This window comes from Molothrus aeneus, chromosome 30 (genome assembly GCF_037042795.1).
Source record: "Molothrus aeneus isolate 106 chromosome 30, BPBGC_Maene_1.0, whole genome shotgun sequence".
In the NCBI taxonomy this organism is placed as follows: Eukaryota; Metazoa; Chordata; class Aves; order Passeriformes; family Icteridae; genus Molothrus; species Molothrus aeneus.
This window is the reverse complement of record NC_089675.1, coordinates 1,034,820-1,060,693: the sequence shown is the minus strand read 5'-3', so window position 1 is coordinate 1,060,693 and position 25,874 is coordinate 1,034,820. Positions and strand designations below refer to the sequence as shown.

The 25,874-nt window shown below is 47.3% G+C and overlaps 1 protein-coding gene across 2 annotated transcripts in view; it reads right to left on the bottom strand.

Moving 5' to 3' along the window:
- The window catches only part of SCN8A (sodium voltage-gated channel alpha subunit 8), a 60,830-nt gene that overhangs the window by 23,602 nt on the left and 11,354 nt on the right, over positions 1-25,874 (bottom strand). The window contains exons 3-17 of one of the 2 annotated variants that reach the window (XM_066567760.1): positions 19,658-19,775; positions 17,701-17,791; positions 17,179-17,307; positions 15,062-15,153; positions 11,040-11,261; positions 10,623-10,686; positions 9,916-10,057; positions 9,072-9,278; positions 8,511-8,798; positions 6,954-7,313; positions 5,547-5,682; positions 3,531-3,769; positions 3,182-3,355; positions 2,134-2,490; positions 626-1,096 (exon numbers count right to left, since the gene is read on the bottom strand). In XM_066567760.1, the coding sequence (XP_066423857.1) occupies positions 626-1,096; positions 2,134-2,490; positions 3,182-3,355; positions 3,531-3,769; positions 5,547-5,682; positions 6,954-7,313; positions 8,511-8,798; positions 9,072-9,278; positions 9,916-10,057; positions 10,623-10,686; positions 11,040-11,261; positions 15,062-15,153; positions 17,179-17,307; positions 17,701-17,791; positions 19,658-19,775 (3,090 nt within the window). Of the gene's footprint in view, positions 1-625; positions 1,097-2,133; positions 2,491-3,181; positions 3,356-3,530; positions 3,770-5,546; positions 5,683-6,953; positions 7,314-8,510; positions 8,799-9,071; positions 9,279-9,915; positions 10,058-10,622; positions 10,687-11,039; positions 11,262-14,832; positions 14,925-15,061; positions 15,154-17,178; positions 17,308-17,700; positions 17,792-19,657; positions 19,776-25,874 lie in introns of both variants that reach the window. The other variant, XM_066567759.1, reaches the window with a different exon arrangement.

Genomic DNA, 25,874 nt, shown 5'->3' with positions numbered 1-25,874 from the left:
TATTATTTATTAATATTTATATTATACTGTCTATATATTTTATATATAAATATATACTATATATAGTCTATATATTTATATAACAATTCTATGATTGCATACATTTATTTTATATATATTTTTATTATATAATTATTTGTGCCTTTCTACAGAGCTACTAGCACAAGAAATTCCATTTTGAGTGCAAAGACAACGTCCCAACACAAACAAAAGCTGAGTGCTGGAACCACCCAGCTCTCCCTGGCCCTCCCAGTGGGCTGAACGCCCCAAGTGAGTTTGGAGCCCTCCAAACCAACACCCCAAGTGAATTTGGAGCCCTGCAAACCAACGCCCCAAGTGAGTTTGGAGCCCTCCAAACCAACACCCCAAGTGAGTTTGGAGCCCTCCCTCCCAACACCCCAGGTGAGTTTGGAGCCCTCCAAACCAACGCCCCAAGTGAGTTTGGAGCCCTCCAAACCAACGCCCCAAGTGAGTTTGGAGCCCTCCCTCCCAACACCCCGAGTGAGTTTGGAGCCCTCCAAACCAACGCCCCAAGTGAGTTTGGAGCCCTCCAAACCAACGCCCCAAGTGAGTTTGGAGCCCTCCCTCCCAACACCCCAGGTGAGTTTGGAGCCCTCTCTCCCACCTCCTTGCTGCCATCAGGATCCGTGTCGCTGCTGAAATCCTCCGTGTTGAGGTTCTCGAAGTCGGACTCGCCCACGGCGATGGGGACGCGCACGGTGAGGTTGGGGTTGTTGATGAAGGACATGTGGTCCTCGTCGATGATGTATTTCTCCACGCTGCTCCCGATGCCGCTGGTGGTGCCGTTGCCGTTCTTGAGGAAGTCGATGTCGCGGTTGATGTCGGCCCCGGTGTGGTTGGCGATGCAGTTCACCTTCTTGTCGTACAGCTCATCCAAGGGCTTCACCTCGTCGGCCTCCCTCTGCTTGAAGTGGGCCTGCATGAACTCCCTGACCTTGGCCTTGGTCCAGGCAATGCCCTTCTTGATGCGGATCACCGAGATCTGCAGGTTGTTCATCTCCCCGTCGTCGTCCGTGGCTGCCAGGTTGTCTGCGCTGAAGGAGCTCAGCAGCAAGGCCAAGAACAGGTTCAGCACCTGAAAGGGAAGAGCTGATGCTGGACTGACACACAAAGGGGGGGTTCCCAAAGCTGAGCAGAGCTCCCAGCACCCGTGCCCTGCTGATGCTGCAGAGCTGTCTCCAAACACCAGCTCTGGTGGCCCACAAGCTCATCCAGGTGCCCAGGTATGACCTCCTGATGCTGCAAAAAGTTCCCTGAGCAGGGACCCTGGTGCAGCTCTGAGGAGTCCCAGGGGCCCTGCATGGAGCCCCTTGCAGGAGCTGGACTGCAGATGACAGAGAGGGATTTAATCCTCACGGGATTTAAATTCAGCCTTACTTAGTCCCATCTCTGCCCCAAAGAAAAATAGGGAAAATCTTGGCATTTTGAGTGATCACTCCCAGCTCTACTTCCTCACCCACATTTAGTGACCATCCCCAAGGCTTATTTTATCAAAACCCTTTGGCAAGACAGGACCTCTCAGAGAGAGCTCACAACTACTTTGAAGAATTGCAACTGTTCATGTGACTTCATTCTTGCTCACATTTTCCTCCACAGACTTTTCTTCATGAAATTCAAGGCCAGAAGGAAGCATCATGATCTAGTCCAACCTCCCACACAACAGGCCGTGCAGTTTCACAGCCCATTCCTGCACACAACAGCACCTCATGACTGAGCAGTGGGCAGGTTTTAGAAGAAACCTCCATTCCTCATTTTAACACTTCAGGCCACCAAATTATTTTGTTTTCTGGCAATTAAAATGCCAGGTTTTGCTTCTTTTAGCTTCTTTTCCTCCTCAGGTCAGGTGTGTGCACCTTGACTGAGGCTTTTATACCTCCAGCTTTTCTTGCAAAATGCTTCGTTTACAGGTGACTGTTTATGGTCCTCACCAAGCAAAAAATATCTTTAACATTGTGCTACCAAAATCTTCTGATTGATAGATCAAAGGCCAAGAGGGACCTGCACAGGGCAGGAACAGACTCACAAACCATCACTCCCTCATCCTGGGCGTCTCCCCAAGTCCTACCCCATCCAGAGGCAACCAAGAAAGCCCACCAGTAACCATTTACTGACCACTAAATTTCCGATGACCATGACCATCATGAAGACAATCAAGCACATGGCCTGTCCTGCCACTTCCATACAATCCCACATGGTCTCAATCCACTCCCCACACAACACACGGAAGACAATAAGGAAGGAGTGGAAGAAATCGTGCATGTGCCAGCGGGGTAGCTCACAGTCCGGATTGATCTTGCAGACACACTCCTTGTAGCTTTTGCCAAAGAGCTGCATTCCCACCACGGCAAAGATGAACACGATGATGGCCAGCACCAAGGTCAAATTCCCCAAGGCACCCACTGAGTTACCAATGATTTTTATCAGCATGTTCAGAGTGGGCCAGGACTTGGCCAGTTTGAAGACTCTCAGCTACAAAAGAAACAACAAAACAAACAAATCTTAAGCAAAGAGGAAAATAAAGCAGAACTTCCTAAAGAACAACCATCTTGTGTTTCACATAAAGGTGAGTCCATGCTTCTGCTGCTGAGGGTACAGGGAGCAGAGAATGCTTAACCTTTCTGGAAAGTTGGGCTTGAGTATTTTGTACTTTTGTAATCAGATGTTCCCCACACACTGATCTCCCTTCCCAAAGGAAAAGTCACCCTTCCCTGCCCAAATGCAACAAGCTGCTGCTCAGATTTCATAAAGAGCAGTCCTGAAGAAAGAAGAGACCATAAAAAATGGCACCACTCAATCTCTCTCCTCCCCAAACCCAGAAAAAAGTGATCTTCCCTTGTTCTATGTAAAAGGGAAAAATTCCTTACGTGAGGGGAACAGCTGGAACTGTATCAGGGAAGGGATAGGTTGGATATTGGGAAAAGGTTCTTCCCCTGGTTGGGCACTGAGCAGGGTCCCCAGGGAATGGTCACTGCCACAGCTCAAGGGACGTTTGGACAACACTCCCACGGATGCCCAGGGTGGGATTGTTGGGGTGTCTGTGCAGGGCCAGGAGCTGCACTGCATGATCCCTGTGGGTCCCTTCCAACTGAGAACACTCCATGATTCTGTGATTCTAAGCTCCATGAAAATAACATTGAAAAAGAGCTGGAATTTGGAATACCAATCGGAAAGATCGCAGCACGGAAAGTCCCTCCACATCTGCCAGACTCAGCTCCATTAAACTCAGGGAGACGATAAACCCATCAAAGATGTTCCAGCCTTCTTGAAAATAATAGTATGGATCCATTGCAATGAGCTTCAGGAACATTTCTGCTGTGAAAATCCCAGTGAAAACCTGGAGTGGGGAGGAGAGACAGGCAAAGAACACACACAGAGTCATTTTTAACTTATTTTCAGACCTTCAGGCTAAGCCTCGACAATGCAACTAATTCAAAGTCCAAGCCCACATCAACACTCCAGGCATCCCAGCAGGAGCAGACCTGTGGGGAGTATTTAGCAGATTTCCTCACCAGATTTCCTACAGAGAGCACGTGCTCGAACTCGGGGGTCATGGGGTGGTGCTCCATGGCCATGAACAACGTGTTCAGCACGATGCAGATGGTGATGGCCAAGTCAACAAAAGGATCCATGACAATTAAGTTCACAATCTCCTTCAGCTTCATCCAGTATGGGTGGCATTCCCAGATCAGGAAGGTATTGGCAAATTTGTACCAGCAAGGGGGACACTTCCTCTGGGACTCTTCCAGCTCTGCAGGTACAGAACAAAACAAAACAGAGTTCAGGCTTTATCTCTGAGGCCAAAGAATTACAAAACTGTGAACTTTGTGGAAATGGCCATGGAGGTGACACGAGAGAAGAGCTGGGTCGAGTTTGTGGGCAGGCTGGACATCAGGGAGAAATTCTTCATGGAAAGGGTGGTCAGGGAGGGTTGGAGTCCCCATGCCCATGGAATGACAGGATGTGGCACTCAGTGCTCTGGGCTGGGTGACAGGGTGGGCATTGGTCACAAGTCAGACCCAACGACCTTGGAGCTCTTTTCCAACCTCAAGGATTCTTGGCTTCTGGGATTTCATGATTTTACTGAGCTCCACGACTTTTCCTCTGTCCCTACACAACACCTGCACCAGGTCACCAAACCCGCAGTTCTAACCCTGTGCTTCAGCCCCATCAGCATGATTCAATGCAAATTATCCCAAATGAAGGGTTATATTTAACTCAGAACTGATCAAGGTAAAGCAGTTAAAACCAAAGTTACAGATTCCAAACTGCCTTTGCTGCCAGTTTTTAAATAACTGAGATGAATTCTGTGCTGAACACAGACACGGTCTAAAAGAGGAAAGAGGTGACATAATGCTGCAAAGGATTTTCAACAGGAATAACCTGATTAAGACTAACTACATCCATTTACAGAAATCAAACACAGAAATGCTGTGTCCATTGATTTTTTTTTATTTTTTTTTTTTTTACATTGGCTTATCTCAAGTGCTTAAGGAAAAAAATACAAACGAGGAGTTGCCCCCATTTGTTGACTTGCTGGTTCCAGTCAGGCCATGCAGCTGTGCACCCTCACCTTTTATTTTTTATGGGAAGTGAAAGGACCACTGTGCTCTCCTTCCCATTGGTTCTCTGGTTGCTTAGTATTTAGTTGCCTTGGAATTTCTGAAGTTAAAAAGAGGCCCGTGGCACTGGAGCCCGTAGGCGTTTGCGCAGGAGGGGAGCGGCAGCAAAACCCTGCTCTGTTTCTAAGTATATTTAGTTTTCCTACGATTTTATTGCAGGAGACAGCAGGAATTTGAGATCATCAACCGCATGTGGCTGCTGTTCATGAATTCTTGCTGGCTCCTGCATGACATATTGGGAGATCTCATCTCCATGTGCTGTCCATTCCAGAATTCCCACCAGCCACCAGCCCCTTTCTCTTCTGACAGCTGTCACATCGCAGCTCCCAGTGCAGCTCCAAGCCTCCTCTCCCACGGCCTGGAGCAAAGCAAGGTCTCTCCAGTGCCTGGAGATGACAGAAGACAGAACACCCGGACCTGACACTGCCTTACCCCTCTGATCTCCACACTGCATTCTCTTCATTGTAAAGTTACAACTCTTTTGCTGCCTTTACCTCCATCTCTGTGCAATTTGGATGCCAAAACTAAGTAAAATAAAGTCTAATAAATGTTTCTTTACTAATAAAGACACAAAAGAAGCAGATTTAGGGAAAACCATGCATGAATACGTACTGCTCTAAAGCAGGGGGAGCTGAATTCCACTAGAGCAGGTTGCTCCAAGCCTTGCCCAACCTGACCCTGGACACTTCCAGGAATGGGGCAATTTCTCTGGGCATCCCCACCCTCACAGGGAAGAATTCTGTCCCAGTATCCCATCCATCCCAGCTCTCTGCCAGTGGGCAGCCATTCCCTGTGTCCTGTCCCTCCAGCCTTTTCTCCAAAGTCTGTCTCCAACTCTCTTGGAGCCCCTTTAGGCACTGGAAAGGGCTCAAGGGTGTCCTTCTAATCCCTAAATCACACACCTACCCTCAACAAGGGTGTTGGTCAACCCAGTCATGACACTGTTGGTCCGATCCTTCCTTCCATAGGATGCATTCACCTGATCCATCGAGACCAAGAGAGACCCGCCAGGCTTCTTCCTAATTTCAATCTCAGTGGTACCCTGAAAAATTCAGTTGATGATTAATACAGACTCGAGTCTTCTCTCTTACCCACTCTCAGCCCAGAAATGCAGCACTCAGTCTGCATTTCCATATTCTGTATTTTCTATATTCTGTGCATCCCTCTGTCCTTCCCACCTTCCTACAATATGCAAGTGGTCCAACCAAAACCCAAGCCCTTTTTTTCTGTTGGACCAGTGCTCTGCAGCCTTAGACAAAATACGGAGACTGTATTTTAGAGAACGTGTCTAATTACATACGATGTCATTAATTCTCTAAACTAGAACCAAACAGATGGGCGTGCTGGCCAGACCACATTGGTCAGAACCTGCTGGCCAGACCACATTGGTCAGAACCTGCTGGTCAGACCATATTGGCCAGACCATGCTGGTTAGGCCATGCTTGGCTGACCAGACCATGCTCGTTTGACCACACTAGTCAGACCATGCTGGTCAGATCACACTGGACAGACCATACTGACCAGACCATGCTGCTCAGACCATGCTGGTCAGACCATGCTCCTTTGACCACACTGGTCAGACCATGCTGAGCAGATCACGCTGGTCATACCAGACCATGTTCATCTGACCATGGTGGTTGGACCATGCTCATCTGACCAGCCCATGCTGACCAGCCCATGCTGCCCAGACCATGCTGACCAGCCCATGCTGCCCAGCCCACACTGCCCAGCCCATGCTGCTCAGCCCATGCTGACCAGCCCATGCTGCCCAGACCATGCTGACCAGCCCATGCTGACCAGCCCATGCTGACCAGCCCATGCTGCTCAGCCCATGCTGACCAGCCCACGCTGCTCAGACCATGCTGACCAGCCCACGCTGCCCAGCCCACGCTGCTCAGACCATGCTGACCAGCCCATGCTGACCAGCCCATGCTGACCAGCCCACACTGCCCAGCCCATGCTGACCAGACCATGCTGACCAGCCCATGCTGACCAGACCATGCTGACCAGCCCACGCTGCTCAGACCACGCTGCCCAGACCATGCTGACCAGCCCATGCTGACCAGCCCACGCTGCCCAGCCCATGCTGACCAGCCCACGCTGCTCAGACCATGCTGACCAGCCCATGCTGCCCAGACCATGCTGACCAGCCCACGCTGCCCAGCCCACACTGCTCAGACCATGCTGACCAGCCCATGCTGACCAGCCCATGCTGACCAGCCCACACTGCCCAGCCCATGCTGCCCAGCCCATGCTGACCAGCCCACGCTGCCCAGCCCACGCTGCTCAGCCCGCCCCACGCTCAGGCGCTACCTCGGGCAGGATGCGGCCCCCAGGCATGCTGGAGGGCGGCCCCCCGATGAGGGACACGACGCCGTTGCAGTCCACGGTGCTGTTCCTCTTGATGCTGCGGCGCAGCGTGGGGAAGATGCGCGAGGAGCGGCTGCCCTGGCTGTAGCCGCTGTAGCCGCTGTAGCTGCTGCGCCGGTCGCGGCCGCGGATGGGGATGAAGAGCGAGTCCCTCCTGCCCTCGCTCTCCTCCACCGTGCTGTGCTCGTCGTCGGCAAACTCGTTCTCCGAGCCCGGGTCGCGGAAACGCCCCTTGTAGCTGAAGATGCTGCTCTTGCTGTTGTGGCGGGAGAGGAAAGGGGAGCCTGGGATGCTGAGGAGAGACTGGGGGAGGAAGAGGAGGGCAGAGTGAGTGTTGCAGCTCTCTGGCCACACAGAGAAACAGACAACTCTCCCAGGCATGGTTCTGGGAAAGTCTGTGAGAAGATCAGAGGAAAGAATGAGAAACAAATCTTAACTTGCTGCACCTGGAGTTTGTGAACGTGAGGAATGTGTTATGGAGATTTGTTTACCAAAGGGTGGTTTCTTAATTAGGCAATGGTGATGGTGGTTTTGGTTGGAGGACCAATTAGGTCCAGCTGTATCGTAACTGTCTATAACAGTATGGGTTTCTTAATAAAGGAAATGATCAGTTATCTATGTCTATGTCAGTTATCACCCAGCAGGAACCCCTTTGCCATGACACTGCAGTAAGGTGGAAAAATAATAAAGAAAGTCCTCTCAAAATCAGGCCTTCTCTGGCTGATTTTTGAAGTAATCTCTTCTTTCTTTTAGAAGTAATTTCTTCTAAGCCAAGCTAGCATTTTGCAGTTCCCATGTGAAAGCAGTCCTGCTGTGAGCAGTTTGTTAACAAAACCAATCTATTCCTGGGTCAAAAACAACTGGCACCTGTATAAACGGTTTAGATAGAAACTACACTGTTAGACTTAACTCTACACTGTTAATCAGAAAAATGAAAATTATCTCTCACAAACAACCTTCCCTGCACGTACACAGGGAGGGTCTGAGTGACCAATCCATGCAGCATAACAACTTTTGCCCTTGGACACTTCCAGGAATGGAGCAGCCACAGCTTCTCTGAGCAACCTGTGCCAGGAGCTCCCCACCCTCACAGAGAGGGAATTTCTTCCCAGTATCCCATCCAGCCCTGTGCTCTGCACTGGGGAGCCACTGCCCCTTGTCCTGGCACTCCGGGTGCTTGTGAATGGTCCCTGTCCATCTGTTTCCCTCCCTCTCCAGGCCTGCACAACCATCACCCCTCACTCCTTGGCTGCACTGTCAGAGCTGCTCACTCCTGGCTGCTTGAGCTGTTTCAGTGGAGGAGTTACCTGGCTGGATTCCTCAGGAACAATTCCTGCCAGGGGAAACGTGTGTGAGAGTCATCAGCTTGGGCTCTAAGTGTTCTCCTGACCCAACAGAGCTCAGGACAGTGGGCAGAACCCTTGAGGTGCCAACAGGAATCTAATCCAGAATATTATCCTGACCTCAACCACAAACATTAGTGAAGGAACAGAAAAATACCTGGTTCATGATGGAAAACTTCCTTCCCAGCCTGTTATCTGGCAGCCTGAACGCCTTCCTCCTCATGCCATCCTCAGATTCCGACTTGAACACCTTCTCATTGTCACACTTCTCATCTCCTTCCGACAGCTCCTTGTCCTTCCGCTTCTTCCTCCTGTTCCGCCGCTCCTTGGCGCTCTTGGAACTGAGCTTGGAAATCTCCGAGGAGCTCCGGGACATCCTCCCCCCACCATCATCTTCCACAGCATCTTCAGACACCGTCCCTGCCGAGGTGACCATGGCAGCAGCCTGAGGGTGCAGGCAAGGGAAGGAAAAATAAATCACATCTTTCCACCACTGATGCTCCATTTGCTGCTTGAAGAGAGAATTTGGATTAATGCACCCGAGTAAAAGACTCTGGGGCGGGACTGAGAGGTTTATTCTCTCCTTGGAAGAAACTTGGCAGCCAGAATTTGTTAGAATTTTTATAGTCTGCTTGTGCAGGTAGTAAAATCAGCTTCTCTGGAAACCTGGGCCGGGGCCTCACCACCCTTACAGACAGGAATTGTTTTTTTTCCTCACCTGTGCTTCTTCCTGCTGCTTTTTCAATTGTTCCAACATGGCCTTGAATTCTGCCTCCTTCTGCTCTGCCTCCTCCAGGGTCGCCTGGTTCTGCTCCTCGTAGGCCATGGCCACCACAGCCAAAATCAGATTCACCAGGTAGAAGGACCCCACAAAGATCACCAGCACAAAGAAGATCATGTAGGTTTTTCCTGCCGCCCGTAAAGTCTGGAAGCGGAAGAGAATGGCAGAGGGATTAGAAAAGGGAAAGAAAAGCAACTTCAGGCTTCCCTGACACGAGATGCAAGAGCTGATCCCAAGTTTCTTGACCTGAATGTTTCTAAGAAAATCCAGCAGTGCTGAATATTCCAGAGCTCAGCATTTCCCCTGCACATTCCTTAGCCATGAACACAAAAGGTGACATCCGCGCTCCTCCCTTAAGGGAGCATCCAAACTGAAAAGAATTCAGAGGCACAGTGTGAAACTCAATGCTCAGACTCCCTTAAAACGAACCAAATCAAGAAAAAGCGGCTTCAGCAAGGTCCCCAAAGCACCCTCAGGTCAGGAGAAAACTCTGTGCCCTCCAAAGAGCCTGAGCACCCTCTGTGAGCAGAGCTGAATGCTCACAGCCTCCTGCAGCCAGGGCTAAGGCTCCTCCCAAATTAATTCACAGCTCAGCTGGGCCCACCATCCCTTCTGGACTGACAATAATGTCTCCCCTTCCTCCCCCCAAAAAACCTCGCTGTGAAGCTTTACTTGCACTCTTTTGGAGAGAAGGAATAAAACAAAGCTTCTCACATTTCCCTTTCCTGTTTTGCCCCCAGATTCTCCCCGTGCACAACACCAGAGCGAAGTGTTTACTTACTAACTGATACAAGTTTTCCCAAAAGTCCTGAGTCATAAGGCGAAACAAAGCCAGAAAAGCCCAGCTGAAGGTGTCAAAGCTGGTGTAGCCGTAGTTGGGGTTCCGTCCTGCCTTCATGCACGTGTATCCCTCTGGGCATTGGCTGGGGAGGGACAACAGCCAGGTCAGGCCTCTCCCTGCCCACTCTCCCAACAAACAGCAGCTCTTTCCATGTCATTTAAGCTCAGCAGACAAGGAGACAGGATTGCAGGACAGCCCTGCTCTCCCTGTCCCACAGAAATGAGACGCTGCAAGGCGCAGCTTTGCACTAAGCCTGAGCCCAAGGCAGGAGCTTGGGCCAGAAGGGTCTCCAGAGCTGAATGTCGGGGTGGAAAACCAACAGCCCATGGCAAGTTCCCATTTCTGAGCCTCCATCCACCCTTCTCTGATGGGATTCAGAGGGAAATAATGCCACTGGCAACCATTGGTGGCCAGAGCTGCCTCCTGACACGGAAAGTGTCCCTTACATTGCAACAGCAATGGATTCAAAATTAGGTTAAGAAATTTGAAACCTGGTGAAGTAACACCGGAACCAACAGAGGAAGCAACAGGGAATATTCCAAAGGTTTTGCCAGCTTTAGGTAACATGGGGATAACTGATTGTTAATGAAGCTCAAACTGATTGTTAATGAAGCTCAAACTGATTGTTAATGAAGCTCAACACTCACCCTGCATCTGAGCTGTTACCACAGAGCAAAGGGTCGGGGGCGCCAGGAATGATGTAAAAATTTGCTGAAGATGAAAAAGAAGAGGTTACATTCACACACATACATAGTTAGAGGATTCAAGAGACTGTAACACTATGAAAACCTTCACTTAAAAGACCCCCAAAAGCACTGCTGAGAAATTTGTCAGTAAAAATATTTTTTGGACTAATTATTTAGCTAAAAGAGCACATCCAAACCCTTCTAAAGGATGAATTCAACTAGGAACACCTCAACAAGGTCAGATCCAAAAAAAAACCTGAAAAACTTCTGCACACAGGGTTTTTACTGTGAAAACCACACGTAGCATGAGCCATGCTGGAACTCCTGCATCGAGCCAAGCCAGGAGGTTTTAGGGACCCTCAGTGTAGAAATACCTACACATATTGTTGGTGTATTCCTCCCAGTCGAAGCCCCTGGAGCCATTGTCCAGGAAGGTCTCGTTCACATTAATTGGCCAAATCACACACTTGTTCCTTAAATTGCCCATGAACAGCTGGAGCCCGATGAGGGCAAAGACACTGAGACAGAAAACTGTCAGGATCATCACATCCGACAGCTTCTTCACAGACTGGATCAGGGCACCCACGATGGTCTTCAAGCCTGTGGAGAAGGAAACAAGACTGGAAATCACTCCTGTAGAAGGAAAACACACTGAAAACCCAGATGAATACAGTACCTTCGAGTGACTCTACTCTGGGAAAGGTTGTGGCTGTGAATGGTGGAGGTTCCTGGGAACCAGCGTGTGTGCTCGGGATTTCCAGCCAGCGCAGCGCTGGGATGGAGGCAAGGACTGGGCAGAACCAACCAAAATCCCAAAGTTTGCCTCTGAGAGTGCCTGAGCCTCGCAGCAGGACTGCAGAACACGGGGAATCACTTCCCCCCACACACAAGGTTTGTCAAATGAGGATCAAACTGGGATTTGCTGCCACAAGAACCCTCATGGGCACGTTGAGCTCGCTGGCAGAGGCTGCAACAACTCACAGAGATCAAATACCCTGAACTCTCCCCATCTTGGGTCTCTCCTGCTCAACTGAACCATCTCAGCACTTCCCTTCCTTTGCAGGAGCAGAATCTTCCCTTTCAGAGGTGGCTTTGGTTACAGCCAGGGCAGGGCTTCACCCACAGCATTGGATTTACTGAGGCCCCTGGGATCATTAACAGGCTCAGGATCAAAAATAAAATATTCCAAAAGGAATCCTGCTGGTTTCCCACACCAGTCTGGTCCGTGAGAAGCAGAACTCGTGAGTGGGGAGAACTCAGAATTAATTTTTAGGTGACAGGTCTAAACTAACTAGAATTTTGGATGCAGAAACAACACTGAATTAGGCTCCTTTAGTCAGCCTTTCTGGTGTGAAGTAGGATGATTCTGTGGTTTATAAATGAGCAGTGAAGGGAGAAAAGAGAAATAAAATAAAAAAATCACAGCTGGATTTGGGGTCAGTCAGATCCAAGGTTTCAGCTGAGACCACATGAACATTTTGCAATAAACCCTGGAGCAGAAACCTTGGTCCCTTCCAACCTCCTCCTAAAAAACCCTTGTAGACCAACAGAGGTTAGAACCCTCCCAGGAACATAAAGCTTCCAAAACAAAACAGTTGCAGACACATTCCTTGTAAAGGAATTCTACTTTGAAGTGTCATTTACTCCCATCATGGATTTTCCAACCCAGAGCAGGATTTTGCTGCTGTGGCAGACACATCACCCCCAGCACCTCTTGCCATGCTCATCCCACGGCTCTGCTCTGCACATGCACCCACGGGCACCGGCACCTGGGCTCCTGCTTTGGATGCTGCTCTCCCTCAGGTGTGCCAGGAGAGGTTTGGAACCAGGACAGGACTGGCAGCAGGAGAGACCCCAGTCCAGGGACTGGCAACAACTTCCACAAACACAACTCCAGCAACTTCCAGCTGCAGCCACCACCCCGTGCTCCGTGGGTCCAGGTTTCCCTGGATCCTGTGGAACGCGGGTGTGACCCACATGGCAATTATAAAATGGAAGAACTCAAGTGCCAATATGGAAAAATTTCTTGAGACCAGCAGGGTTTCACACAGGTTTTCCACCAAAAAAAGACCAAAGGGATATTTTGGTGGTTCAGTTCATGGGTGTCACAGTTTGCTCCTGTCACACAGATCCATAGAGAGCACGGAACTTTGTCCATGGCATGTCAAATTCTGGTGGTATTTCCCATTTTTATCTTGTCTCAAACACACCTTAATTCCAGTTATTGACAGAAGGTGTAGATGGCACTCAAAACACTAAAATGAGCTTCTCAGTAGCTCAGCAGAGTTAAAATTCCCATTCCATGTGCTGAAGCAGAAGGGAAGCCTCTTTAGATTTTAATACTGAGTATATTCTAAAAATCACCTTTTCCTTGTGAAATGATAATGGTAAAACCCATAAAGAGCACTTTATGCTTTCATATTAAATAACCCAAAAGGCCAATTATTCAAATGCTTTACACTCCTCCTGCTGTCACAAAATGGAGGGGGCCGAGATTTGTGCCGCAGAAACACACCTGGACAACCCTCCCCCAAAAATGGATACAAAACCCCAAAGTTTTTGCCATTTCAGGTGTGTTCAGTGTCCCCAACACCCAAACAGGATCTCCTTGGCTGTGCGTGGCAAATTATCCCTTTTATTCAATGAAAATATGCAGCAAATTGTCCTTCTAATAAAAAAATTACATCAAAAATGTGCTGAACTTAGCAGGGCTCAGCCCAACCCCTGCCGTTTGAAATAAAACTCAGTAAGTTTTGAATTCTATGGAGAGAATGATCCAAAACTGAGCTGTTCTGCTCCCCTCCATGGGAACACAAGGCATGCTGTCACACAGCCAGCAACCAGCTCCTGAAAGCTGCATCACCTCCACATTGCTGGAATCAAGAAAGCAAAACACAGGCAAAACTGGTTTAACATCAGTGCTTCTCCTCTGAGCAAGGCAGAGCTCTCTGGAGCAGGCTGAGAGAACAACCACCCCTCAGACCACTCCTCACAGCAATTCCCAAAGGGCTTTGGCTCTTAAATATCACCAGACATGAAGGAAGGCTCAGTAGGAACATCACTCCAGCACGTTCTCAATGGGTGCAAGGAAAGCAGGTGCCGTGTAGGAGCATCACCACCATCATCATCATCATCATCATCATCATCATGCACAACAGGCAGGTCCCAGCTGATGGGGTTGGCAGTCTGGGATGGGACAAAAGGGATGAGCCCTACAGCTCCACAGGCTGGTCCCTGGCAGCCTGAGCAAGAGCCAGCACTGCAGGATCGGGGAATGCATGAGGCAACAAACCACAAAGGAACTGAGACCAAAACTCATTGAGCAGTTGTTTCAGGTGTCCACCTTGAGACAGGCTTGAAACCAAAAAGCTGGAGATGCCTGAGCGCCTGTAGGACCTGAGCCTTGAGCTTGACCTCAGAATTAGGGGCACTTTTGAGGAACCATGTGCACAGAGCTTTTCTGTCCAAGAATTCAGGATCAGGAAGTGTTCCAGGCCAGGCTGGACAGAGCTGGGATTAAACTGGTCTAGTGGAAGGTGCTCCTGCCCATGGCAGGAGGTAGAACAGGATGAGCTTTAAGGTCCCTCCCAGCCCAAACCAGACTGGAATTCTGGGATTCTCAGCCCAAAATGTCTCCATGGTGTCCCAAAGGAAGGGCCACTGCTCACCCTGTGACACCCAGCTGAGTCACAAGTCCAGAAGCAGCTTTGGGAAGGGTGGTCCTGACAAGTCCAGCTCTGGATGGCACAGGAAATGGGCAAAAAGGTTTTAATCTTAGTTGGGTTTTGCTCTGTTGCTTGATAAAATTATTCCCAAAGCAACTCCAAAACCACTGGCAATAACAGGGCGAGTCCCTGAGCCAGAAAGTGTTCAGCCTGAGGAGGAGCCTGATCCTTTTCCTCTGGAATGAAACTTTAAAGCCTGGCTTCAGTCTCAGAGATCAGTACGAAATGTGCATAAAAAGGGACAGAAAAATATGGAGTAACAGCCTGTTCATCCCAAAATTTGATGGCCCAGGAGCCTTGATTTCAAACTGCTTTGTTCCACAGACTGCAAATCCCATCCAAAGAATCCCAGTGCCATTTCTGAGGAATGAGCAGTGCAGGAGGGGAGGGGAGATACAGAGAGGAGACACACACAAGCCCAGCCTTTAATGCTGAATGGTTCTCACCTGGAATTACAGAGATAGTTTTCAAAGCTCGGAGAACTCTGAAAGTTCTCAATGCTGAGACATTCCCAAGGTCCACAAACTCTGTGACATATCTGCAATGAGGGAGGTCACACACAAAAAACACCATGACAATACACACACCAAAATAAAACAACAACTACAGACAAAGCAATACATCACTCACAGGGGCCTGTACCCGACAGCTAAACACCAACCGGGGCCGCCTTACCTGGAATTACAGAAATAGTTTTCAAAGCTCTCAGAACCCTGAAAGTGCGCAGAGCTGAAACATTGCCTAGGTTTACAAACTCTGTTATATACCTGCAGAATTAAACCAGAGTTAATGGCACCGTTGGGGTCACCTTCCTTTGCACAAATTGTCTGCTTGTAGGAAACAGCTTGTGATTTAAAAATGCTTCAGAACTGGCATTGAAGAGAAAGACAGAGACAAAGGTGCAGGGGTAAAGTGTGGTTTAAGTCTCTCTGCTCCTCAGCCAGGCACTTGGTTGGATACCCATCCTCAGCTGGAATCATGGAATGTCCTGAGCTGGAAGGGACCCCAAGGATCATCCAGGGCAGCTCCTGGCCCTGCACAGACACCCCAGCAATCCCACCCTGGGCATCCCTGGCAGCAGCTCCTGGAGCTCTGGCAGCCTCGGGGCTGTGCCCATTGCCTGGGGAGCCTGGGCAGTGCCCAGCACCCTCTGGCAGAAGAATCTTTCCCTGATTTCCCTCCCCTGGCAGAGCTGCAGTGGTTCCCTGGTGTCCTGTCCCTGGTCACGGGGGGCAGAGATGGGAGCTGCCCCTGGGGATGAAGCTGCAGCCCCCAATGAGTCTCCCCTCAGTCTCTTCTCCAGCTGAACACACCCAGAGCCCTCAGCCACTCCTCCAGAGCCTCCTGACCCTGCTTTGGCCCCTCTCCTACAGCTTCAGATGGTTTTCATACCATGGTGCCCCAAACTTCACACAGTCCTGGAGAGAATTTGGAATTTTGAATGTCTACAGAAGACGACTGTAAAAATGCCAATTATTTGAGGAGATTTGGTGACACCACCCTGGGCAACCTTGGCTAGTGGGAAATGTCCCTGCCCATGGGCCTGGATGAGCTTTAAGGTCCCTTCCACCCCAAACCAATCCATGATTCCATGACTGTACCTCCGATCGGGGGTTTCAGGAATATTTGCTTCACTTCATGTTTTTTAAGAAAACATAATCATCTTCTGCTTTGATTAACATCCTTCCATTTAATTAGCATCCTTCATTTTAATTAGCATCCTCCATTTTTAATCCTTTCTGCTTCAATGTCTGCTTGTGAGCCACAGGAAGGTTTGATTCTCTTTTTCCAAGCAGATAAACCCAAGGTACACAGGGGAGAAGAGGCTTAGTGCAAAGTATATTTTATATATTATATATATTTTATATATTATATATTATATATTTTATATACTATTTTATATATTATATTTTATATTTTACCCCAGCTTAGAGAATATTTCCTCTGTGCCGTGTGGGGAGAAACTTGCTATGAAAAAGCAAAGAAGTGCTCGATATTCAAGATTTTTCCTGCTGCAGAAAGGCCTCAAGGGCTTCAAAAAGCTCTTAGTGTGGTTTAAATAATGCCCTTGACACAAAAGGAATTGTACAGAGCCTACAGGCAAAGCCTGGCCTCTGGAAAGGAAAGGGTTACAATCCCCACTGGGGGATTTGGGACATTCCTTGCAGACCAATGCCTTAAAACTGGTGGGATTTGGTAATTTCTGGAGAAATGAAGGGATTGCAAATGGCCAGGTGGGATTTGGTCTGTGTGCACCCACACCGGGCTCTGGGTGTGTTTCCTGATGTGACTCAGACATGCCCATGATCCTCAGCATCAGCCCAATCCAGCCCAAGAGAAGAAAAACGAGGAAGGAAAACGAAATGTCTCCTTTCTGACACTGCAGCTTCATGGGAAAGGGGTTAATAATGCATTATTAGCAGGTGATTAACGGGTTAATCACAGTCCAGCCTCCAGTCACAGCCCAAGGAAGGAGAGGTAGGGACTGGAATTTGAAGATATTTGGTTCCTATGCTGATCTGGCCCTCGGGTGCATGAACCACCTAAAATCTTGTATCAATCAAGGCAATTTACAGAAAATCCTATTTTTTATTTGCAGTACCAACCCCACTAACTCCGTGCTGCTGCAGTTTAAAGCTGAAATCCCACCAGGCTAAAACTTTCCTTGGAAAAAATCAAGGGGGTTCATTGAAGTTTTCCTTGGTTTTTTTTTTTTTCCTTTATAAACCTACTCTTTTGCTAAGGCCTCGCTCCCTCCCAGGCACAGAAATCCCTGGAAAAACACAACTTACGCCATCATGATGACGCTGAAATCCAGCCAGTTCCAGGGATCCCTCAGGAAGGTGAAGCCATCTATACAGAAACCTCTGGCAATGATTTTCACGAGTGATTCAAACGTATAAATCCCGGTGAATGTGTACCTGGGAGGAGGAAAATGTCATTTTAGTAAGGGGGGAAAAAAAAAAAAAAGGTGAATTGTAAAGACTTTGGTTTAAATAAAAGGCGCCAAAAGATGAAGGGAAAAAAAAACCAAACCACAAAAAATCAAATCAAAACAAAACAAACAAATGAAAAAAAAAACCCACAGAAAAAACCCAAAAAACCCCCCAAAAATCCAAAAAACAAACCAAACCAAAAATAAAAAGACCCACAAAAAACACAAAGAAGGGAAAAAACCCCAAAAAAATGGGGACATGCAGAAAAAAAAAAAAAAAGCACGGGGAGGAACAGGGTCCTCAAAGGAACAAACTCAGCATTTTGGGAGGTTCTTACAAACACATATTTGGTAATTAAATGCAACAATTTCTACTTACTCCACATTCTTTGACCATTCTGGCGGGTTACTAAAAGTCATGAATACACAGTTGGTCAAAATAGTGCACATAATGATCATGCTAAATACTGTGGGACAGAGTCAAGGAGCAAAGGGACACACAGGGACTCTTTAAATCCCCTCAATTCCCCAAAGGTCACTGACTGGAGGAAAATCCAACATTTCCAGGCTATTCCCTGTGGGCTGCTAATATTTCCCAGCAGTACTGGGAAATAAGATTATTTATATTTTTAATTATATTATATTATTTTATATTATTTTTATCTTTATTTATTTATACATTTATATATATATTTATTTGTTTTTATTTATATTTTATTTTAATGTATTGTATTACATAGAATATCTATATACTATATACACTGTATTATAGATAACATTTATACACTATATACTATTTATAACTATATGCTATATATATTTTTTATACTGTATTATATATACTATTTATATGCTATATAACATATACTATATGCTATATAGACTGTATTATATACAATATTAATATACCATATAAATATAAATATAAACTATATACAATGTAAATATAAATATATACAGTGTATTTTTATATATTCTATAATATATACTATTTATATACTATATAACATAGATACTATATGCTGTATAGACTGTATTATATACAATATTTATATACTATATAAATATAAACTATATACACAATGTAAATATAAATATTTACAGTACATTTTTATATATTCTATTGTATCTACTATATATATACTACATAACATATATACTACATAATTATATATACATATATAGTTATATTTATGTATATATATATATAACCATATAACTATATATATAACTATATATAATGATAACTATATATACTATATAATATATATGACTACATAAATAGCATTTTCTGTCACCATTTGGCGAATCTTCTGGGTTATATAAATTTAATATACTTTTAAAATTAGTTTTATATAAATCAATGTTAATATTTTCTGCTATGCCTCAGCAACTCAACCCAGAGGCCTAAAGGAAACCTTGCCCCCAAATCCATCTATTCAGTAACTCCTGAATTAGGAGCAGGGTGGTCAAATCCAGGTATTTGACTTCCAAAATTATTTCAGGAGACCCAAGCAGACCCCAGAGGGTCCAGCAGCAGCTCAAGCTCAGCCTGACAGAAATTCATCCCTCAGCTGCAGATCCAGGGGGAGGAAAGGCCACCAGAAACCACTCAGAGCCAAGGAAAACATTCCCAGGTCAACTCTGACCAGATGGAAAAGCTTTTCCTCCATCTGAGATACAGGAAGGGAGATTCCAGAAGCCTCCGAACCACGTGGATGTGATTCCATTTTAGATCCATTTTCTAAAAATAAATAAATAAAGAGGGTGAAGCAGCTCAGAAGTCAATAAAGTGCATTGTCTTTCTCCTAAGAACACCATCAGGTGGTGCTTCCAAAGCTCTGCAATGGGGCACTCTGGAAGAGCTCTGCCATTAGGAGGATGCTTGAGAGATGCCAAAAGAGCGAGAAATGAGGCAGTGTCTGATTACAGACAAGGTGGCTGTGGTTTGTTCTCCAGATAATCACTCTATTTATTCCTGTGTAACATTCTAGCATTTATTTCATTGTAGTTTAATTCAATTTAACCACTTCAGTAGCTTCTAAAGCCTAACTCTCCTTCACGTGCAGCACAACCTTGAGTTACATCTGTTCCAAAACTCATCCACGTGTGTGAACAGGGAAAATAAAGGAGAATTTCCCTTCATTGGATGTGGCTAAAGAACTGCTTTTACCTCCAGTAAAAATGTGGATTTTTTGCATATTCTGAGGCATTTATATTTGAACTGAGCAAACAACAACAAGAGATTTTCAACAAATGGAAAAGATTAGCAAAAGACAACAGCTAAGAGATTTTCAACAAATCCACAAAGGTAATTCAGTGGTAAAAAGGATATGAATGTATCAAAATTTTAATAGCTATTCTTCTAAACAGATTAAAAGGACTTAAAATGTACAAGGCAGGTGTGGCACTAAATCGGAAGAGTGTTTTCCCTCTGTTTAGTACTACAAAGGTCTGCAGAGAAAAAGAGAGAGAGAGAGAAAGAGAGAGAGTTAATGCAGGAAAATCATAGCAGGAATTGTACCAAGTAGACAGAATTCCAGGGTAAAAAAATAGCATTTTCTGTTGGGTTTTTTTAAAATAATCTCCTTTATGAAGCTCCCATTAGGGTACAACACACCTGAACATCACAGGCATCACCCACCAGGACACCAGGGGTAATTCTACTCCAAAAATCCATTTGATGTGAGACCCCAGGCGGGGCAGAAGCCAAACCTCCCACCCAAGCCCCTCTCTGCTCTCCCATTATTCCCCACTATTCCCTCCTAAGGACGGGAACCCAGCTCCCCAGAGCCTCAGGAGCGGATCTGGCACAGCCCCTGCCTCCCTCCTGCTGGAATCTGAAATGCAAAGAGCTCTTAGAATTTGGGGCTTGTAAGCTGAGATTTAAAATTAAACACAAGATTTGATCTGAGACCTTGGAAAAGGCCTTTAAACTGAAGTGTTAGAGGGGAGAGTGTGGGTTTAAAGTAGAGACATGTTAAGCTAAGGAAAGGAAAGTCTGAAGTTTTCAGAATTTAGGATGTAGGAAAAAATAGAAGTAGTTACAGAGGTAAAGAAGGAGTTTAGAATATAGCACTATAGGTTTGTGTGTTATAACATGATTGGCTAGGAAAGTTTACACTGCAGTATGGCTCTATAAAATGAAATATTTAAGGACTGGGTCAAAAATAGAAATAAATATCTTTGCTAGCAGTGTTTCATTGGTTAATAACCCTTTAAAAGGTCTTGTAACTAAGGGTCTTGTGACTTCCTGAATTCTGCTGTAACAACGGGAGCTGAGCTCACCCTTCTCACTTATGCAAAAAATAAGAAAATAAACTGCATCACTGAAACAACTCAGAGGTCTTGTCTCAAACTTATTCAAAACTCCCCACAAGCGAATTGCCACACTTCCCAAACAACCACAACAAATCCTGCTGTTACAAATCCCTGGAAAGACAGACTGACAGGCAAAGAGGACCAAAATGTGGGGGCAGAGTCTACAGGTCACCCACCATCCCCAGCACAGCAACCTCACTGCTTTTCCCTACAGAGCTAATGAAAATGTGAGGTCCATTTCTTCATTCAGAACCTGTGGAAGGAATTTCAGGTCCATTTCTTCATTCAGAACCTGTGGAAGGAATTTCAGGTCCATTTCTGCATTCAGAGCCTGTGGAAGGAATTTCAGGTTCATGTCTCCATTCAGAACCTCTGGAAGGAATGTAAGGAATTTCAGGTCCATTTCTTCATTCAGAACCTGTGGAAGGAATTTCAGGCCCATTTGTCCATTCAAAGCCTGTGGAAGGAATTTCAGGTCCATTTTTCCATTCAGAACCTCTGGAAGGAATTTCAGGTCCATTTTTCCATTCAGAACCTCTGGAAGGAATTTAAGGAATTTCAGGTCCATTTTTCCATTCAGAACCTCTGGAAGGAATTTCAGGTTCATGTCTCCATTCAGAACTTCTGGAAGGAATTTCAGGTTCATGTCTCCATTCAGAACCTCTGGAAGGAATTTAAGGAATTTCAGGTTCATGTCTCCATTCAGAGCCTGTGGAAGGAATTTCAGGTTCATGTCTCCATTCAGAACCTGTGGAAGGAATTTCAGGCCCATTTGTCCATTCAGAGCCTCTGGAAGGAATTTCAGGTCCATTTCTGCATTCAGAGCCTGTGGAAGGAATTTCAGGTCCATTTTTCCATTCAGAACTTGTGGAAGGAATTTCAGGTTCATGTCTCCATTCAGAGCCTGTGGAAGGAATTTCAGGTCCATTTCTTCATTCAGAACCTGTGGAATGAATTTCAGGCCCATTTCTGCACTCAGAACCTGTGCAATGATCCATGTGGGCATGGGGCAGAATTCTGCTGGTCCATCTCCCTGCAGAGAGCAGCACCAGGAGCATCAGGGGCAAACTGGGTCTGTGGGTGCTTCCCACACCATCCCAACCAGGGGGAACAATGCGATCTGTGTGCACTGGGAAGCCAAAGCCCCTTCCCTGGCCCCATCTATCCCGTTTTTATCCTCCCCAGGACGGCCCCAAAGCACAGCTGGACTCACTCTTGTCTGCAACCCCCATCTGGCACAGCCCTGAGCTCAGAGCCCAACCCCAGGGAATCCACCAGGGCTCTCTGCCAGCACAGGCTTCCCCAGGAGGCTCACTCCTAGGAAATTTGTCATGTTCCTCGTCAATGGAACAATGTGTTTGAGCTCGTTTGGTTCAATTAGACCATTGAGCAGTAAATTATTTGCAAAGGAAATCAAAATCAGATTGTGGTTCAGCACAGAGAGAGGAAGGTTTGTTAGCAGAACCACTAATGCATCCCCACCAAAGCACTTTAAAGACAGCCCTGGACAGCTCTTAAATTGCAGCACCAAGAATTAATGACCAGATCACCTTGGCATGGACAAAGCCCCTAAAAGGCCCAAAGTTTTGCAGAATTGCCGTTACAGAGTGCTCAGGGGACACCCAATTCTAGGAATCAGCTCTGCCCCCGCCCCTGACACCACAAACTTTCCAGGACCCGCATCCCCTTCCTTTTTAAATCTCTTCAGAAAGGATCTCCCAGCTCTCCCACACCCTTTGAGCAATGAACCACCCAGCAGGACCATGCTGGGCAATACATGGGGCAAAGGGAGCTGGAAGAAGACAGGACCTTCCCAAACCCCCCAGAGTGCTGAGAGTCCAATCACTCCTTGGAAATCTCAGGGATGGGGACTCCAAACCTCCCTTGGCAGCCCCTTCCAATGCCTGACCACCCTTTCCATGAAGAAATTTAAGTTTCCATCCCATTGCCTATCAAATGTGAACTCCACGTTCTTCCCTCACCTGTTATGCGACTGCACCCAAGGCAGTTCCTTGTTTTCTCCCTGTGCTCTGCCCAGATTTCTCCTTTTAGACCACAAAACCTGTTGGAATTGTTCCTGCCTGCAAAGGCCATCATCCCTGGGCCTTTCAGCACAGTGAGGTGTCAGAATTCCAATCTGCTCATGGATTACGACACTTCTGAGATCCACCACTCCCCTGTGTACCCTATAAAATCCTGAGTAAATCTCCACTTGCTCTTGTCAATAGAAAGAAAAGCCCAAAAGCCAAGAAGTGTTTGGCAATTTAAACCCTCTCCCAGTTTTCCATTCTGCTGCTGACATATTAAAACTCCATTTCAAAATGGCTGCAAGCTCTTAAAACATTTTCTGGATCCGGGCCAAGAACATCCTTAAGAGCTTTTAAGATGTGCTGAAGCAAAGCTCAAAACTCAGAGGAAGGTGATACCTGGAAAAAGGTATTTTGCAGTCAGTTTTAGAGATGGTTTTGTCTGGTTGGACTCCCCAAAGCCTCCCTTTGTTGTTAGAGCCGTGAAAAAACTCCATCCTCTTTAGTTTCCATCAAGTTCCTCAGGACTCACCAAAACCTTCTTCATAAAAAGAAGGTTTCATAAAAATCAATCTGCAAAGTGATGACTGTGCTTGGGAGAGCAACAGAACCAACTGGGGGACGGCAAGAATCATTCCAGCTCCAGCAAGATTTAAAACATTCCTGCTTCCTGCAGGTTTGCCACTGAGCAGCTCTGTAATGGCTGAGGAGCGAGGGGGAGTGGGCAGGAGATCTCAGAAGCAAACAGCTTCAGGAACAGCCTCAGAACATATGGGAGCACACTCCTGCAGCAGCGACACGATGAGCAGCGACTTCCTGGTGACACCCTGAGCGAGCCACTGGGGCTGCTGGAAAAGGAAATTACAGCAAACCCTGGAGGCTGAAGAATTACAGACACGATCAGTCCTGAGAACAGCCCTGGGGAGAAGGGTTTGAGGTGCCCCAGGAACCCCCCGGGGCTGGGCTGAGCCCCTCTGCCCTGCTCAGGTGAGACCTCACCTGCAGAGCTGCCCCAGCCCTGGCAGGATGTGGAGCTGCTGGAGGGAGCTCCTGATTTTTAAGTTTTAAGGACCCCACAGTCTGCCTGTGCAAGGAAATCCACTCTCCACCTCCTGGCCAGAAACAATTCTCCACCCTTTCCCCCATCAGGAGTGGGCTGCAGTTACTGAGGAGGTGGGAACAGATTCCACACTTGGCACTCCCTGATCCCAGCACTGCATGCCTGGAGCACCAACAGCTCCATCCCACTCTGCCTTCCCTCCAACACCTGGACAGGGCTGCAGAACACTCCCTGCCTGCCAGGGAATCCAATCTCCTTTCTTCACTCTTTCCCTTCCACACTCACTTTTCCTGCTCCTCTGAAGCCAATTGGGGAGACAGAGTGGAAGAAAAAACACCATTAAAGCACTCAGGACCTGGGAAAGGCAATGAGACGCTGGAAATAAGAGTAAAACTCTGGTTTTTGGGATGCTCCTGACTCTCTCCTCTGTTTTGGTGACTTCACTGAAATGCAAACCCAGGAGTGGTGCCGTGACCTTGCAGAGTCACCAGCTCTCCCTGCAGGCACACGGGCCAAGGCTCCTGAGGCACATTCCAGAGCCAGCCGTGCCTCCTGCAGCTGGTCCCTCACATCCCTGCGATTTTCCTGGGGCCAAGGTGACATTCTGGACCCACGGGGCCCGTTTCCAAACCTGGCATGTGACTTGACAAAGCTGCAAGTCACTCCCTTGGCACGAAGGCTCTGGAGGGATCCTCAGGTGCTCCTGTGGCAGCCGTAGGTGACCTCGGGCATCCCAGCCCAGCCTCAGCCCTCACCTGTGTGTGTGTGTGGACACCCCTCCTTTTCCCACTGAAATCCATCCACCTAAGCTTATCCACAGCCCCTCAGCTCACAGAACATCCAGGGGCCTTCTGCTGCCTCATCACTGCAGCCTTTGCAGAAGCCAAGGAGAACCCTCAGCTCATTCTGCAGCAGGGATGGAACTCGAGGGAACTGGAAATGGAGAATGGCCCCAGCCTGGCAAAGGCCACGTCCAGAACAGGGTGAGGAGGTGTTGAGCAGGGATGGGCTGGGCCATGAATGGATCACAAGGAAAGAGAGGTGTAGAGGATGGAGAAACTTCCAAAATGGAAATCCTGGCTGTAGGAATGGAAAAGGAAGATGGCCCTGATGCCCTAATAAGCACTGAAGGATTCAAGGCCATGAGGCTGCTCTGCTCCCAAGGCTGGGGCTGCTCACACAGGGTTTTTCCTGAATTTTGTTTGCATGTGTGAATGAGGAAATTCATGTAGCTGCCTTTTGGATATATGAATTGAAATGGTTTGGGTTTCCATAATAAAAATGGGTAACTATTGCTCCTACCCAGGAACTGGAAAGCCATTACAAGTTGTAAAACAAGAAATCATGAAAAAATTCTTTCTGGTCCTTACACAGAGACAAAAGGGAGCTAAAGCAGCTCCCAGACCCGCTGCCTGTGAGCAAAGGGATTCCAGATCCTCCTCAGAGTCATGATTTACCCCTCACTTCATGACACTCGGGGGCTAGAATGTGTCCAGAGCTGGGAACAAGATCCTGGAGGTCTTTTCCAACGTCAGGGATCCCGGGATTCTGTGACTCCCATACTGCAAACCTGAGCAGAGAAAAGAGCAGCACCTTGGACAAAACCATTGCTGGGCCACAAACCCAGGGCTTGTGCCTCCCTGTGCCACGCTTCTGTTTCCAGGTCACACTGTTTCTCCTTTAAATATCACTTTACAGGTGCTGGGAGGTTCAGCTGCTCTGTTAAAATGCAGTTTCAGTTTCCTTAGACAAACCAAGATCACCGTGTCCTCCTGCAGGGAAAAGCAACCAGCTGATTTGTCCCTGTGCACGCTGCAAAAGCAAAGACCTGTGATGCAAAACCTTCTGGAGAAGGGCGGGGGGGGGGGGGGGGGAAGAAAAAAATCTTGGAAAACTTCCCATGATTCAAGCAGATTCGTAATTCCTGATGATTCAGAGAAGGGCCTTTTTTAATGGCCTTAAAAAAAAAAATTCTTTGTGGAAAGTCACTGACTATTGGAAGCAGCAAGGAGCACTAAGGCAAGGCCACGCTGAGGTGGACACGACAGGAAGGGAGCAGAGGATTCAGGGAGCAGAGGATTCAGGGAGCAGAGGATTCAGGGAGCACAGGATTCAGGGAGCACAGGATTCAGGGAGCAGAGGATT